At 39.3% G+C, this 13,987-nt stretch overlaps 1 protein-coding gene across 1 annotated transcript in view; it reads left to right on the top strand.

The window, feature by feature from the left end:
• The first annotated feature begins 344 nt into the window (after positions 1 to 344).
• The window catches only part of ITPR2 (inositol 1,4,5-trisphosphate receptor type 2), a 523,041-nt gene continuing 509,398 nt past the window's right edge, over positions 345 to 13,987 (top strand). The window contains exon 1 of the mRNA XM_049882682.1: positions 345 to 436. Within this exon, the coding sequence (XP_049738639.1) occupies positions 345 to 436 (92 nt within the window). The remainder of the gene's footprint in view (positions 437 to 13,987) is intronic.

The following is a 13,987-nucleotide window of genomic DNA, read 5'->3' as shown; positions in this document are numbered from 1 at the left end:
GGAGGGGACGCGGAGGGGGGAGCGGAGGCAGGAGGAGGAGGAGCAAAGGTGTTGGAGAGAAAACTTCTGAGAGGAACAGGAAACCTGCCGGAGAGGCGGCGGCTGAGGCTTCTCCGCGCGGCCGGGCTGCGCGCTTCGTGGGGTGTCGGTATTTCGGGCTTCGCTCCTGCAGGGCTCCCCGGCGCGGCGGCAGGACTGAGCCCCACACCCGGGTTCTCCGGCCGTGCTCTCCGCCGCCGCTCACGGCCGCTGCCGTCCTGCGCTGAATTCGGCTTCTGCCTCTGCGGCTCCTGGAGAAGGGCGCAGGGAAGAGGAGGGACATCCACTCTGGAACATGAAGCAGTATGTCTGATAAAATGTCTAGCTTCCTCTACATAGGGGACATCGTGTCCCTGTACGCGGAGGGCTCGGTCAACGGCTTCATCAGCACCCTGGGGTAAGCGGGGGCGCGGGCTGGGCAGCGCTCGCCCTGTCTCTCCTCCGAATCCATCCTTGTCCCTCCTCGTCCCCCAGCGTCGTCCCGCTCCCACCCGAGAGGGGCCGGGCCGGGCAGGGTCTGCGCCCGCGGACAGCGCCTTGCGCTCGGCTCGCTCGCAGGAAGCCGCCCGGAGAGGCAAGACTTTCTCAGCAAATTCTTAATCTGAAGTTCAGAGACACATCAGAAAAGGAGGAAGTGATTCAAAAGCCCCGAGACAGGCCCGGCGAAGAAGTCTTCGCTGAGTTCTCCATGGGTTGTTTTGATTAAAATGTCTGTTTTCCCTAAAAGTAAAACAAAACAACTCCTCTCATCTTTTCTCGCTACCTCTCCCAGTTCCCGTCTCTCAGTCCCTGCTTTGAAAGAGCAGTCGATAAAAGTCCGTGGCCTTGGACGTGAAACTCAAGCTATGTGGTGAGCTAAAGTGTGCCTTTGTCCTGCGGGAGGAGCTCACTGTCCCCTCTTCGCTGAAGTAATTTCCTTTTGGCCTTGCCAAAACGTAGACTAGCCCTTGCCCTCGGGAGAAGCCTAGTGGCTTTGACCCTCAAAGGTCTCTGACCCTCCTGGGCTCCAGAACTCAGACCTGCTTTCTATCCTTCCCCGGCCTTGGCCCACTGAAATGCTGAACTTCAGGAAGGCAGCCAGTGTAGGGTTCTTCAGATTCGAGATTGGTTTATGAATGGGATATAGGATTTACTTGATTGCTAGCATCTTTTTTCTGTCCTGATTATGAATTCCAGTTCATAGCAGTTCACAGTTTAAACGCACAGGTTTTTTGTTGTTGTTACTGCATGGTCTCAGCACGTAGACACGCCAGTTTTATTTACTTATTTTTTATTCTACTTTAGATGGAGGTTTACAGAGCAGACTAGTTTCTCATTAACCAATTAGTATACATATTATTTTGTGACATTGGTTGCCAACCCCGCGACATGTCAGCACTTTCCCCGTCTTGACCTTAGGTTCCCTTTTACCAACTTTCTTGTCCCCTCCTGGCTTCTCTTACTTGCCCCTGGGCTGGTGTGTCCATTTAGTCTTGTTTTGTTTTATGGGTCTGTCTCATCTTTGGCCGAAGGGTAAACCTCAGGAGTGACTTCAGTACTGAGCTATAACGGTGTCCAGGGACCATACTTTCAGGGTTTCTCTAGTCTCTGTCAGACCAGTAAGTCTGCTCTTTTTTTTTGTGAGTTACAATTTTGTTGTACCTTTTTCTCCAGCTCTATTGGGACCCTCTATTGTGATCCCTTTCAGAGCAGTCAGTGGTGGTGTTAGCAGGGCACCATCTAGTTGTGTTGGACACAGTTTGGTGGAGGCTGTGGTAGTTGTGGTCCGTTAGTCCTTTGGACTAATCTTTCCCGTGAGATACCCCAGTTTTAGAGACTTTGGCCTGTGGAATTGGTATTCCTTCGTCCTGGCTGGTTACTGTTTTCTGCTGTTAGGTTTTGGGGCACATGACTTCACATGTGGTGTTCCCGGACAGTGACTTCCAGGCATGTTATAATGCAGTGGTGCCTACTCAGCACTGGGCTGTGGAAGTCACCAGTACTTCCATGACTCCTGTGACTTGTGCATTTCCCCTAATGAGTGAAAGAACCAAGGTAGATTTAACTTAATCCCTCTACAGTCAATATTATTTACCGATGAAACTAAAGCGTGGAAGATAAAAATATGAGTGACAAGTGCTTATACTGGGTTTGTAAGTCATAAACTACCTTTTGACTTAATTCTTATTTCTGAAAGAATGAATAGCACAAGTTCAGTTTTGGGCCCACAAGGACATTTTGCAGATGAACTCTGCTACACTTCACCCTTCCCCCTCATAGACGCTCTAGATGTGCGGAATGTGGTAGTTAAACTCCTGGAGCTTCAGGGCTAGAATGTGTAGGGTTCGGATCCCGACTTCACCACTTGTAAACCTTATGACCCCAGGCAAGTTACACAAATCACTCTGTGCCTCAGTTTCCTCAGGTCTGAAATGGTAGTTACAATGGTTTCGACCTCAAAGAGTTATGGTGAGGAACAAGTAAGTTAATATATGTAAAGTGGTTAGCACAGTGCCTGGCACATAACCTAATCACTTAGGTAAATATAAGCTGTCATAGTAATTATCACTACTTTGGTGACCTGTGAACAATAGTTACTTTTGTGGATAAAATAATACAAACGATTAGAAATAAAGTATGAAGCCAAACAAACAAAAGGCCATATTTTTGTAAGGTCTTATTCAGTGAAAGTATGGTAAGCACAATATAAAATAATTACTAGAAGGGCTGTAGATGGTAAATCAGGAAACTACCACTTAAGCAATCGTGGAGTCTGCCCTACTCATTTTAGAGATTAAGAAACTGAGACCTAGAGAAATAAAGTCATTTACTCAAGAAACAGGGCATTAATGCCAAAAGCTGGAACCCTAGCCCTGTCTCCAGACAAAAATAAGCTTGAATGACATTTAATATAGCATATGCATTTGTATAAATAATTCTTATTTGCATTTAATATTTCTTATTGATATTTTGAAAGTTTAGTTTCCTTAGAATATGTTTGTGCAGCATATTAGTTTTCTGTTAACAGGCCAGGCCTTGTTGCAGATAATGAGACAAGACCTTCGTGCAGCTTGATTCTGAGGCAGGGCTTCCAACCAGCTTGGTCCAGTTTGAACCCCTGCTAAAAGCGTGCATTTCTAACAAGTTCCCAGGTGATGCTAATGCTACTGTTTAGGGACCAATTCTGAGAATCACTAGTAGACCCAGTGGTTCTCAAGAATCACCTGGGGCTCTTAAAATATATATTCTCATTCAGTATATCTGGGGTGGAAATGCAAATTCTCAACAGGGGTTTGAAGCCCTATTCTAAGGAGGGGTCATTAGAAATGCTTCTTGGTGAAGCTTGCTGCTTTGATTGCTTTCATTGGATATTCTTTTTTCTGAGATAGACTGCCCAGCGGTTCAGCTAACTTTATATTCCTTTTGAGTCCTTTCTGTACTTGCTTTTGAGCCTCTTTTCACAGGACAGTTATAGTTCAAAGTCATTGCTGATGGGCCCTGATACAATTCCCAGCCTTCACTGAAAAATGTCCAGAGAGTATTCGAGGATTGCATGATGCTAGCCCTGTAGTTAGAATGGGTTCTGGGTTGAGAGTGTCCAGAAAGAATAATCAAGGGACACTGTAAAATTAGAAGTTTTGTGATATCTCAGTTGATAATGACATAATTACAACTGTGGTGCCTAAAAATATATCACTTTTCTTCTTTGAAAGCTCTGGAAACATACTACTTTAAAAAAAAATTGGAAGCTTCAAAAAGAAATAAAACTGAAATTATTAATCATCTTATTAATGAACATTTTCAATATCTGCTGTATGTGAGATATGCAAGTAAGGTTGCAAAAAACAAAACAAAAAAATCCTAAGTTGCTTTCAGAAAGCATCTGGCACTTCCTTTAAAAAAAAAAAAATTCTTAAAGGTATCATATTGCCTATTTCCTATTCTAAATAGTAAATTGAAAAGTCGTATAAGAGAGGAAAAGAAATTTGGGAAGAAAGAAGAGAATTGGCTTTCCTCACCTTAAGTCTTATACATGGACAGAACGACCTGGGTTCTTGTGCTAAGATACGAAGGTCTGCTCACAGCCCCTTTCGTCCTCTAATCCTCTGTGCTTCTAGCCATCAGGGTGTAGATTTCTGTGGGAGTGGTTAGGTAAGATGCTAAAACTGAGTTTTGATATTTTATCATAAAGTATTTTGTGGGTATTCTCATCACATTGATTTTTATTAATAGGCAGAAAGTTTTGCAAGTTAGGGATTCTGGATATAAAACAATTTTCTAAAAATTGGAGATATAAAATTTTAAACATTTGAGAAAATATCCCATTTACTTTCCTAATGGCTTAATCAAGGCTACGACATATTAATCATGTGTTGAGTTTATCCTGAGAAATCAGGAAAGCAGGACCTCTTTGAACATGATTGTTGGATTCATTCTGCTTTTTATCTATGCACAGTTTTTTTTTTTTTATGGCTATGGTTCATTTTAATGCTTAGGACTTTCTCTTACCCTGTGGAACCACACTGTTGTCAGATTTTTGGGGGTTATAATGCTTGCGGGAGCGGATGTCCATGCCACGTGAAGTGTTATTCAGGTAATGTTTTAAGGTAACAAAGTAGGGGATGCTTAAAATATCCTTGGTGGATATTTTCTTTTGTAAGTTAGTGCTATGAAACTGAGAAGCAGCTAGTTATCGTTTTTCATTTTGTAGGGTTATTGTTTATACATTCTCTGTGTCAAAAGCAGAGTACATATTTCTAGTTGAATTTCCTTGCTTCTGTTAGTTGGAAATCCGTTGTGTTTGGTCTGCTGCTGATTACCCATGTCCTAGGTTTGCTAATTGTTCATATCATTTATTCTCTTTTCCTGTCAGTTTGTCTTTCTGAAGAATAAAAGGAGATTATATGTTGTTTCTTCTCCACCACCCCCGCCCCACTGTGGTATATTATAAAAGCAAATGAGAGGAAGAAACAAAAAAGCTTGACTTATTTTTTTTTTTATGGAAATTTTCTAGGAAAATTCACAGTATTCTTATATTTTTGTAGCCCTTACATCTCTTCAGAGACCTTATGAATTGTAATTTACAGTTCTCAAAATTTATTATACATAAGAATTGCCTGGGGACTAGGCTCAATCAGAATCTACAGTTTAACAAGATCCCCGGGTGATTCCTATGTATAATAAAATTTGAGAACCACTGCTCTATACTAGTGGTTCTCAGAATTGGTTGCTACTTCTTAACCAACAGCATTAGCATCACCTGGTGCCTTGTTAGAAATGCAAATTCTCAGCAGGAATGCGAACCTGAAGGAACGTGTTGGAAGCCCGGATTGAAAAGGTGAATCAGAGAGATGGATTGAAGATACTGGCATTGTTATCTATTTAGCCCAAATAATTTGTTCCACTGTAATATAAAAAACTCAGTCCCAGCCACCCACTGCCACCAAGTCAGTTCCAACTCGTAGTGACCCTATAGGACAGAGTAAAACTGCCCCATAGAGTTTCCAAGGAGTGCCTAGTGGATTCAAACTGCCAAACTTTTGGTTAGCAGCAAAAAGGGCTAAAAAGTAAACTTAATCTCAACTCTTCATCCATTTGACACTTTTGGTAGCATGATTGTATTTTTCAAATTCAGTTTAGGAAGGTAGTTAATGAGAACCGAATTACACAGCATTTCAGGGTAATGAATAGATATTTATTTGTATAATAATACTTGGTGTGTAAATGAGTTTTGGAGAATATACATTGTTATTTAGCCTTTCAGAATCTTCAGTAAGGTGATGAGTTTTTCAGCTAACAAGGTGACAGTGTTTCACTGTATCCACAGTTTAGCAGGCCTTGTCTTGGGGGAGTCCCTTCTCACTGGGGATGTGGAGAATTTTCTTAGGCTTGTGACCCAGTTTTCAGTTTGAGCTCTCAGTCTGTTTCTCCCATCTTTAGAATCAGAGAGGCTTTGTTTGTGTAAAATCTGAATGCTTCAGTTGTAAAGATTTGCATTTCTCCCTCTGTCCAAAGTTATCCTTTAACCAGTATTACCTGATGTTTCTGAGTCCTGAATTATTGCAAACTAAAGTACAGCATTGTTCTTCCCCAGCTTGTGTAGGTGCAAGGGGCCTGATTTGTATTTTCTAGTTTAATTTTCCATCTAAGGATCTATTTAGGAAGTATTCACATTGACTCATTGAACACTGCCTTAAATCCTGTTGAATGAAGATGGTTAATATATTTTAAATAAAAACTAATTTTTTGCTACTGGTACATTTTAGGGTTATAGTTTATATTTTTCTTTTAGAAGGGAAAGAGTTTTATGATATGCTGTGCATTTATTTCAAATGTAGTACTAATTGCCCCCCCCCCCCCCCCATTTTCTTTATTCTGGCATTTATTTCCTTTGTCTTTTGACACTTCATATTTCTGGGTATATTAACTTGACCAAATAAACGGTCCAATACGATGGAGTGAGGAGTGAGCCTAGCAGAATTCCTGGGATGAATGGGATAGTAGGATCAGCGAAAGCTGTTATCGTTCCTTCACTGACTATATTCTGCACGGTTGAGAGGGTAGCAAATGAAAAGGGTGTGTATGTGTATTTGTGTGTATGTGCAGCTATATATGTACGTTTAAGTGATTGCTGCCCCTGGCTTGAAGTTTCTTTTTAGCATCTACCAAGAATCAAAACTCACTAGTTAAAAGGGCTCAGAAAATATCATGTGATCACCAAATGCTACAGTGACCTCAGAGCATCATGATAGTCTCTTAGCAGAGTAACAAAAGATTAGGACCCTTATTTTTACTTACTGTTTGATTTTGGCCAATTCAATTAATTTTTCAATTCCTTTGTTTTCATGTTCAATGATGGATGTCAGGTGGGGTTGATGGTGGGTCACACAGTTTATAAGTCTGACTCAGTTCTTTAGATGAACAGGACTGTGTAAATGCTTACATTTTATTGTTGCCAATTACAGTCCCTTGAATTTTCTTTACTTTTTTTTTTCCTGCTTAACATTTTTGATATTTAAATGTTTGCAGACATGATTTATTGTTATCTTTTCTGTGGTTAAGAGCTACGGCTGCTAACCAAAAGGGTAGCAGTTTGAATTCACCAGCCACTACTTGGAAACACTATGGGACAGTTCTACTCTCTCCTGTAGGGTTGTTATGAATCGGAATTGACTTGACGACAATGGGTTTGATTTTTTGGTTTGATATTGTTATAGCTTAAAAAATCTTTTCCTTAATAGGACTGTGTAATCAATATTTTAGAGTTGTGTATGAAACAAGGAGTGGTTATAGCTAACTTTTATTTTTGCATAATTTGTAAGTTATGTTTATCATCTTCCAAATATAGCCCTTCCAATTAATAGCCATGAAAAACCAACCAAACCAAACCCATTGCATCGATTCCAACTCATATGACCCTAAAGGACAGAATAGAACTGCCCCATAAGGTTTCCAAGGAGCGCCTGGTGGATTCAAAAAGGTTGGCAGCTATAGCTCTTAACCACTACACCACCAGGGTTCCGCTATAACTAGACATATATATTTACCTTTGCCTTGGCTAAGGCACATGATAATGCAATAAAATTATCTAAGAAACCACTGGACATTTGCATGTGTGTTTGGTGAGGATAGAAGATAACAATACAGTCTTTAATAGTGAGCTGTTTTGGAAATTCTAAGGGTTAGAAGTATAATGTCATGGAACTTCAAATCAGCTTATGCGCAAAGACCGTTTCTGAAGCGGTGAACATAAAGTCTATTTTAAGCTGAAGGTAGACTATTTCTTAAACCTAGAAGTGATTCAGTAAATTACATTGCAGCTTTTAGATCCTCTCCGGCAGAGAGCTCAGTCAGGTAAACAACCGTCACTCCTCACCTGCCCCTGATTGCTTGGCTTTGATGGAATAGAATTCAGAGGCAACTGCTTGGCTTCATTCTAGGTTTAACCGAGCCTACCCCCCTCCCATAGGTAACAATTTTCATAATCACATTTTACTTTTGTAATTGTTCTTTCTTGTACAGATACTATATATAATATATATATATATAATTTATAGAATATAGAGAGAATACTATAGGCTCAAAATCTATAATTTAAATTTCAAGCACAGGGAGTGTCTTGTATACAAATATAAAAGAAGAAGTAATAGCCGATTTTTATGACAAGTTTATGGCATAATAACAGAATGAACATGACCCTTCTGTTACATCAGACCTTGGTAATGGATTATGAGATTATAATCAGAGAAGTGAAACTTTAATGATTTTTTATTCGTTCATTTATGCAACAGATGAACTACCTTTGCACATGTATTGATGCCTTTTTTTGTGTGTGTGGCTATCTTTGTGACCTGGAAAATTTTTAATATATACTTTAGAAAACCATAATTTTAATAAAAATATATAAAACAATATACATGGAAACTAGTGAAAGAAAGCAGAACAGCCTGTTGATAGTGGTTGCCTCTGCATGGTGATCATGTAGGGGGTTTTAATTTTCATTTTTTGTATCTTCTGTATTACCCAGAATTTATGTGTTCTCTTTAATTGAACCATCTATTACTTTTATAGTTAAGAAAGTTAACTAAAATGAAAATGATGGTTTTAAATATTCTTTAATTTTATTACTGTTAATCAAAAGTACTAATTTTCAAAAGCATAAATAAAGCATTTGCCTGGTCATGGTCAGTGGAGGAAAACCACAGACTAGAAAACTGCACATTGATGCAATAGACAGTCAGATGTTTACCATAAAAAAGTTTATTCCTGGCTATTATTGGTATTTTAAAATTTGTCGTGGAAAAATGTTTGTCTGGCCAGTAATGATGAGCAATTACAGATGGGTGATTTAACTTAGGCAGTAAATACACATATTTTTTATTTTAGAAGTCAGTTTGCACATATTATAAGAAATATGTACCTCAGCATGGCTGGCTTGTTCATTTTAGTAATTTAGCACTTACTGTGAAACTTTTTTGCCTGTATATTTAGCCAGCTTCCATAGGGTCACTGTAAGTCGGAATTGACTTGATGGCACTGGGTTTGGTTTTTTTTTTTTTTTTTTTGGTTCTCTAGGCACTAGTTTTTGAGGGGTGTTGAAATCAGTTATGTGTTTTCATTGAATATCTTTGAAATGGAAGGGTTAGCTCTGTTAAAATTCAAATCAGTAATTGGCTAACAATAGCTATTATACGGTTTATACCAAAATACACATACAGATCTTTAACATTGAGTTAGGAACAATTCATTATCAGGTTATTCAGAAAAAAAATTAATGATAAAACTGAAACAAATATCCACATGATAAATCAAGTACATGTGGTGGTTTACACTGAATGTGTTGCAGATTGACTCATTCATTCATTCAACAAATATTTATTGAGCCTCTATTATATAGTGGGGACATAAGTGTGATGAACAACCAGATGTTAACTCATTTTTAATTATTATCTCAAGAACTTAGTCTTCCTTTGAGAATTTGGGGTGCGACACTTAGCTAGGATCTGTGGGAAACATAAAGGCATTCAACACCTTCTCTGCTTTCAGTGTTCTAAGGGCCACAAGGACAGGAATTGAATCTTTTAAACCTTGTGTGCTGTGTCACGCGGGCTTGCTATGAGTTGGAATCAGCTCCACAGCACACAACCATGCTCAGCACTTCACCCAGTTCCTGGTACACAGTAGTGTTTAATACATATTTATAAAACGAGTGAAGCAATTATTTAGTGATGGAGATAAGCCAATTCTTTTTAAATGCCATTAAAGTGACTAAAAACAGTCTCAGAGGAAGTTAGAAGGGAGGATCCCTTCTGCTCTGGCTGGGATGACCTGTGAAGGACTTCAGGGTGAAGGTGGTGTTTAAGCTGTACTTTGAAGGATGGTTAGGATACATATTCTTGTACCCTTTTCTTTCATTTATTAAAAATTGGGGCAGTTTTAATGCCCCTTTTTTATGTTAATTTTAATAGCTTCAAAAAGCTGAAGCAAACAATTGGGTATTATTGAGATATGTAAAAACAGAAGAAATAATTTAAACATATTTTATACTTATTTATCAAATATAAGAGGTTTAAGTTTGGTTCAGATCCTCTGAGTTTTTTAGACTGCCTTCAATCCTTGTCATGTATACTGAATTTACTGAGACATAGGATAATGAGGCTGGCTCAGTCAAAAAGAAAATTGGCAATTATTTGTGGAAATTAATGTAATGTAACCAGCCTCTTTGGCTATAATATTTTTACTCCCTTTCTCCTCCGTTCTCCCCATTCGCAGTATTACATAGTATTTCTTTATGAGTAGTGCCCATAATTAGAGTCTTAAATTTTTGCCTCATACAGCATATGACGATTCAGGACACACACACATTCCAACTTGGTATAGCACACCCGTCTGGTATGTATGGGGTCTGCCATACGCTCTTTTCCTTTTCGTGTTTCAACAAGTGATAAAGGCCATAAATGGATTCCCATGAATGGAGAGAAACACTGAGGAAGTGAGCAAAGCATAATCTAAATTCATATCTAGATTCTTAGAATTCAAACATGTATTATTGAGGTCTTATCTGTTATGGGAGGCCCTGGTGGCACAGTGGTTAAGAGCTCAGCTGCTATCCACAAGGTTGGCAGTTCAAATCCACCAGCCACTCCTCGGAAACCCTATGGGGCAGCTCTACTCTGTCCTATGGGGTTGCCGTGAGTTGGAATTGACTTGACAGCAAGGGGTCTGTTTTTTTTTTTTTTTTGATATCCGTTATGGAAGTGTTTAATGTTGCAATATTATCACAGGTGTCGCTTTTTGCAGATTATAAAAAGCTGGACTTTTATTTTCTATCAGTTATCCAAGAGAATTCCTCAAAAAAGTCCTAGAGAAAACTTAGGTTTTAAAGGAAATAATTCTTAGTTATCTCAGGCATTTGAGACCTTGTTTTTGACTTCTTTGTGATGGTAATGACTAATTATGAAAATAAAAAAAATCACTAAGGGCAAACATTGCTACTCTCCACATATTATCTCCTGTTGAAAACAGGATTCTTTTAATTACGTAGGGAATATACATGGATTATCAGAGCTAAACATAAGAAAAAAAAAACATAAGAGCTTGGTTCAAGTGACAACAAACCAGAACTGGATTAAAAAGTTGTTGATTTACTTTTCTAACGGTAAATCAAAGTATATTATTTATAAGAATTTCAGAGAATAAAGTGCTCTCTGACTTATATTCCAGTTCACATTTAGTTATTTGCAAACCTAATGCATTTTCTTGGGACTCTTGAATAAATACTCAACAGGTATCCCTTTCTAACCTAGCTCTTCTGCCTGATCTCAGAAGCCAAAAATATTTGGGAAATGAGGGGTACTTGTTTATCACTTTGCCCACACGGAGAAAGCTGAAGAATTGGAAGACTACGTTATATTAACGAGTTGCTGTCGAGTCAGTTCTGACTCACGTGTCAGAGTAGAACTGTGCTCCGTAGGGTTTTCAACAGCTGATTTCTCGGAAGGAAACGGCCAGGTCTTTCTTCTGAAGCACCTCTGAGTGGACTTGAAACTCCACCCTTTTGATTAGCTGTCAAGCGTGTTAACTGTTTGTACTATCTAAGGACTCCATATTATATTAGAAATAACATTTTTTCGTTGTTGTTGTTTGCAAGGAACAGAAGCCAAAAAAAAAAAAAGCAAAGAAGAAAATTTATTGTAGGGTTATTGGAGGAACTCCAAGAAAGTGAATGATGAACTGAATGCTCAAACTTAGGAAAGGCAGAAACCCAGGACTGCTGCTGCAGTATCAACAGCAGGACCTTCTGTTTGGGCCCTGCTCTTTACATGAGTTGGCACCAGCAATCCTATACAGTACTCTGTGTCTCTCTTCTTAAATTTCACATTACAGGGTGATAGAATATGCACCCACTTGAACTGGGATTAATCACTTATGTCCGTGAAGTCAAGTCACAATACCTAGATCTGGGTACCTGGGAAATCACTGTGAGCAGGGCTATGATTTCTGCCTACTTCAGGGGCAGTGTGCTGTGGGGGAAAGGGCGCAAAGAGGACATTTCAGCTTAAATGTTGCTAATTCGTAGGTAATTTAATAGCAATTTATTAGTGCCTTAAAAACAAAAACACTATGTTGTTGTTAGGTGCCACTGAGCTGGTTCCGGCTCATAACGACCCTATGGACAACAGAATGAAACACCACCTGGTTCTGCACCATCCTCACAATCATTGCTATGCTTGAGCCCATTGTTGTGGCCACTGTGTCAGTCCATCTCATCAAGGGTATTCCTCTTTGTTGCTGACCCTCTGCCTTACAAAGCATGATATCCTTCTCCAGTGGCTGGTCCCTCCTGATAACTTGTCCAAAGTACGTGAGGTGAAGTCTCACCATCCTTGCTTCTAAGGAGCTTTCTGGCTGTACTTCTTCCAAGACAGATTTGTTCATTCTTTTGGCATTCCATGGTATATTCAATATTCTTCACCAACAGCATAATTCAAAGGCATGAATTCTTCTTCAGTCTTCCTTATTCATTGTCCAGCTTTTGCATGCATATGAGGTGATTGAAAATACCAGGACGTGGGTCAGACGCATTTTAGTTCTCAAGGTGACATCTTTGCTTTTTAACACTTTAAAGAGGTCCTTTGCAGCAGATTTGCCCAATGCAATACGTTGTTTTATTTCTTGACTGCTGCTTCCGTGAACGTTGATTGTGGATTCAAGTAAAATGAAATCCTTGACAACTTCAGTATTTTCTGTTTATCATGATGTTGCTTATTGGTCTAGTTGTGAGGATTTTTGTTTGCTTTATGCTGAGGTGTAATCCATACTGAAGTCTTTGATCTTCATCAGTGATTGTTTCAAGTCCTCTTTGCTTTCAGTAAGCAAGGTTGTGTCATCTGTATATCGCAGGTTGTTAATGAGTCCTCCTCCAATTCTGATGCTGCTTTCTTTGTCATATAGTCCAGATTCTCAAATTATTTGCTGTATGGAGCCCTGGTGGCACAGTAGTTAAGATCTTGGCTGCTAACCAAAAGGTCAGCAGTTCCAATCCAGGAGCTGCATCTTGGAAACTCGATGGGACAGTTCTACTCTGTCTGATAGGGTCGCTATGAGCTGGAATAGACTTGATGGCAATGGGTCACAGATTGAATAGATGTGGTGAAAGGATGCAACCCTGATGCACACATTTTCTGATTTTAAACCGCGTGGTATTCCTGTTCTGTTTGAACAACTGCCTTTTGGCTTATGTACAGATTCCTCCTGAGCACAATTAAGTGTTCTGGAATTCCCATTCTTCCCAATGTTATCCATAATTTGTTATGACCCACACAGTTGAATGCCTTTGTATAGTCAATAAAACACCAGCAAACATCTTTCTGGTGTTCTCTGCATTCAGCCAAGGTTCCTCTGACATCAGCAGTGATACCCCTTGTTCCACGTCCTCTTCTGAATCCAGCTTGAATTTCTTGAGTTCTCTGTTGTACTGCTGCAACCGCTTTTGAACAATCTTCAGCAAAATTTTACTTGTGTGTAATATTAATGATATTGTTCAATAATTTCTGTATTCTGTTCGATCTCCTTTCTTTGGAATGGGCACAAATTATGGATCTTTTCCAGTCAGTTGGCCAGGTAGCTATCTTTCAAATTTCTTTCATAGTTGATTGAGTACCTCCAGCACTTCATCTGTTTGCTGAAACCTATATAGAATGTGGAGAAAAATTATACCAACTCTGTTCCACAAGTTATTTTTAGAAATCTAAAACAGTATAGGAAAAATATTAAAAAAACTATTGCCGTCTAGTTGATTCCGACTCATAGTGACCCTGTGGGACAGAGTAGAACTGCCACATAGGGTTTCCAAGGAGTAGCCGGTGGATTTGAACTGCCTACCTTTTGGTTAGCAGCCATAGCTCTTAACCTCTGTGCCATCAGGGCTCCTTATAAACTGTAAAACATTTAAATATGAACTGTTGCC

Source organism: Elephas maximus, chromosome 4 (genome assembly GCF_024166365.1).
Source record: "Elephas maximus indicus isolate mEleMax1 chromosome 4, mEleMax1 primary haplotype, whole genome shotgun sequence".
NCBI classification, from domain to species: Eukaryota; Metazoa; Chordata; class Mammalia; order Proboscidea; family Elephantidae; genus Elephas; species Elephas maximus.
This window is presented reverse-complemented; position numbering and strand designations above follow the sequence as displayed.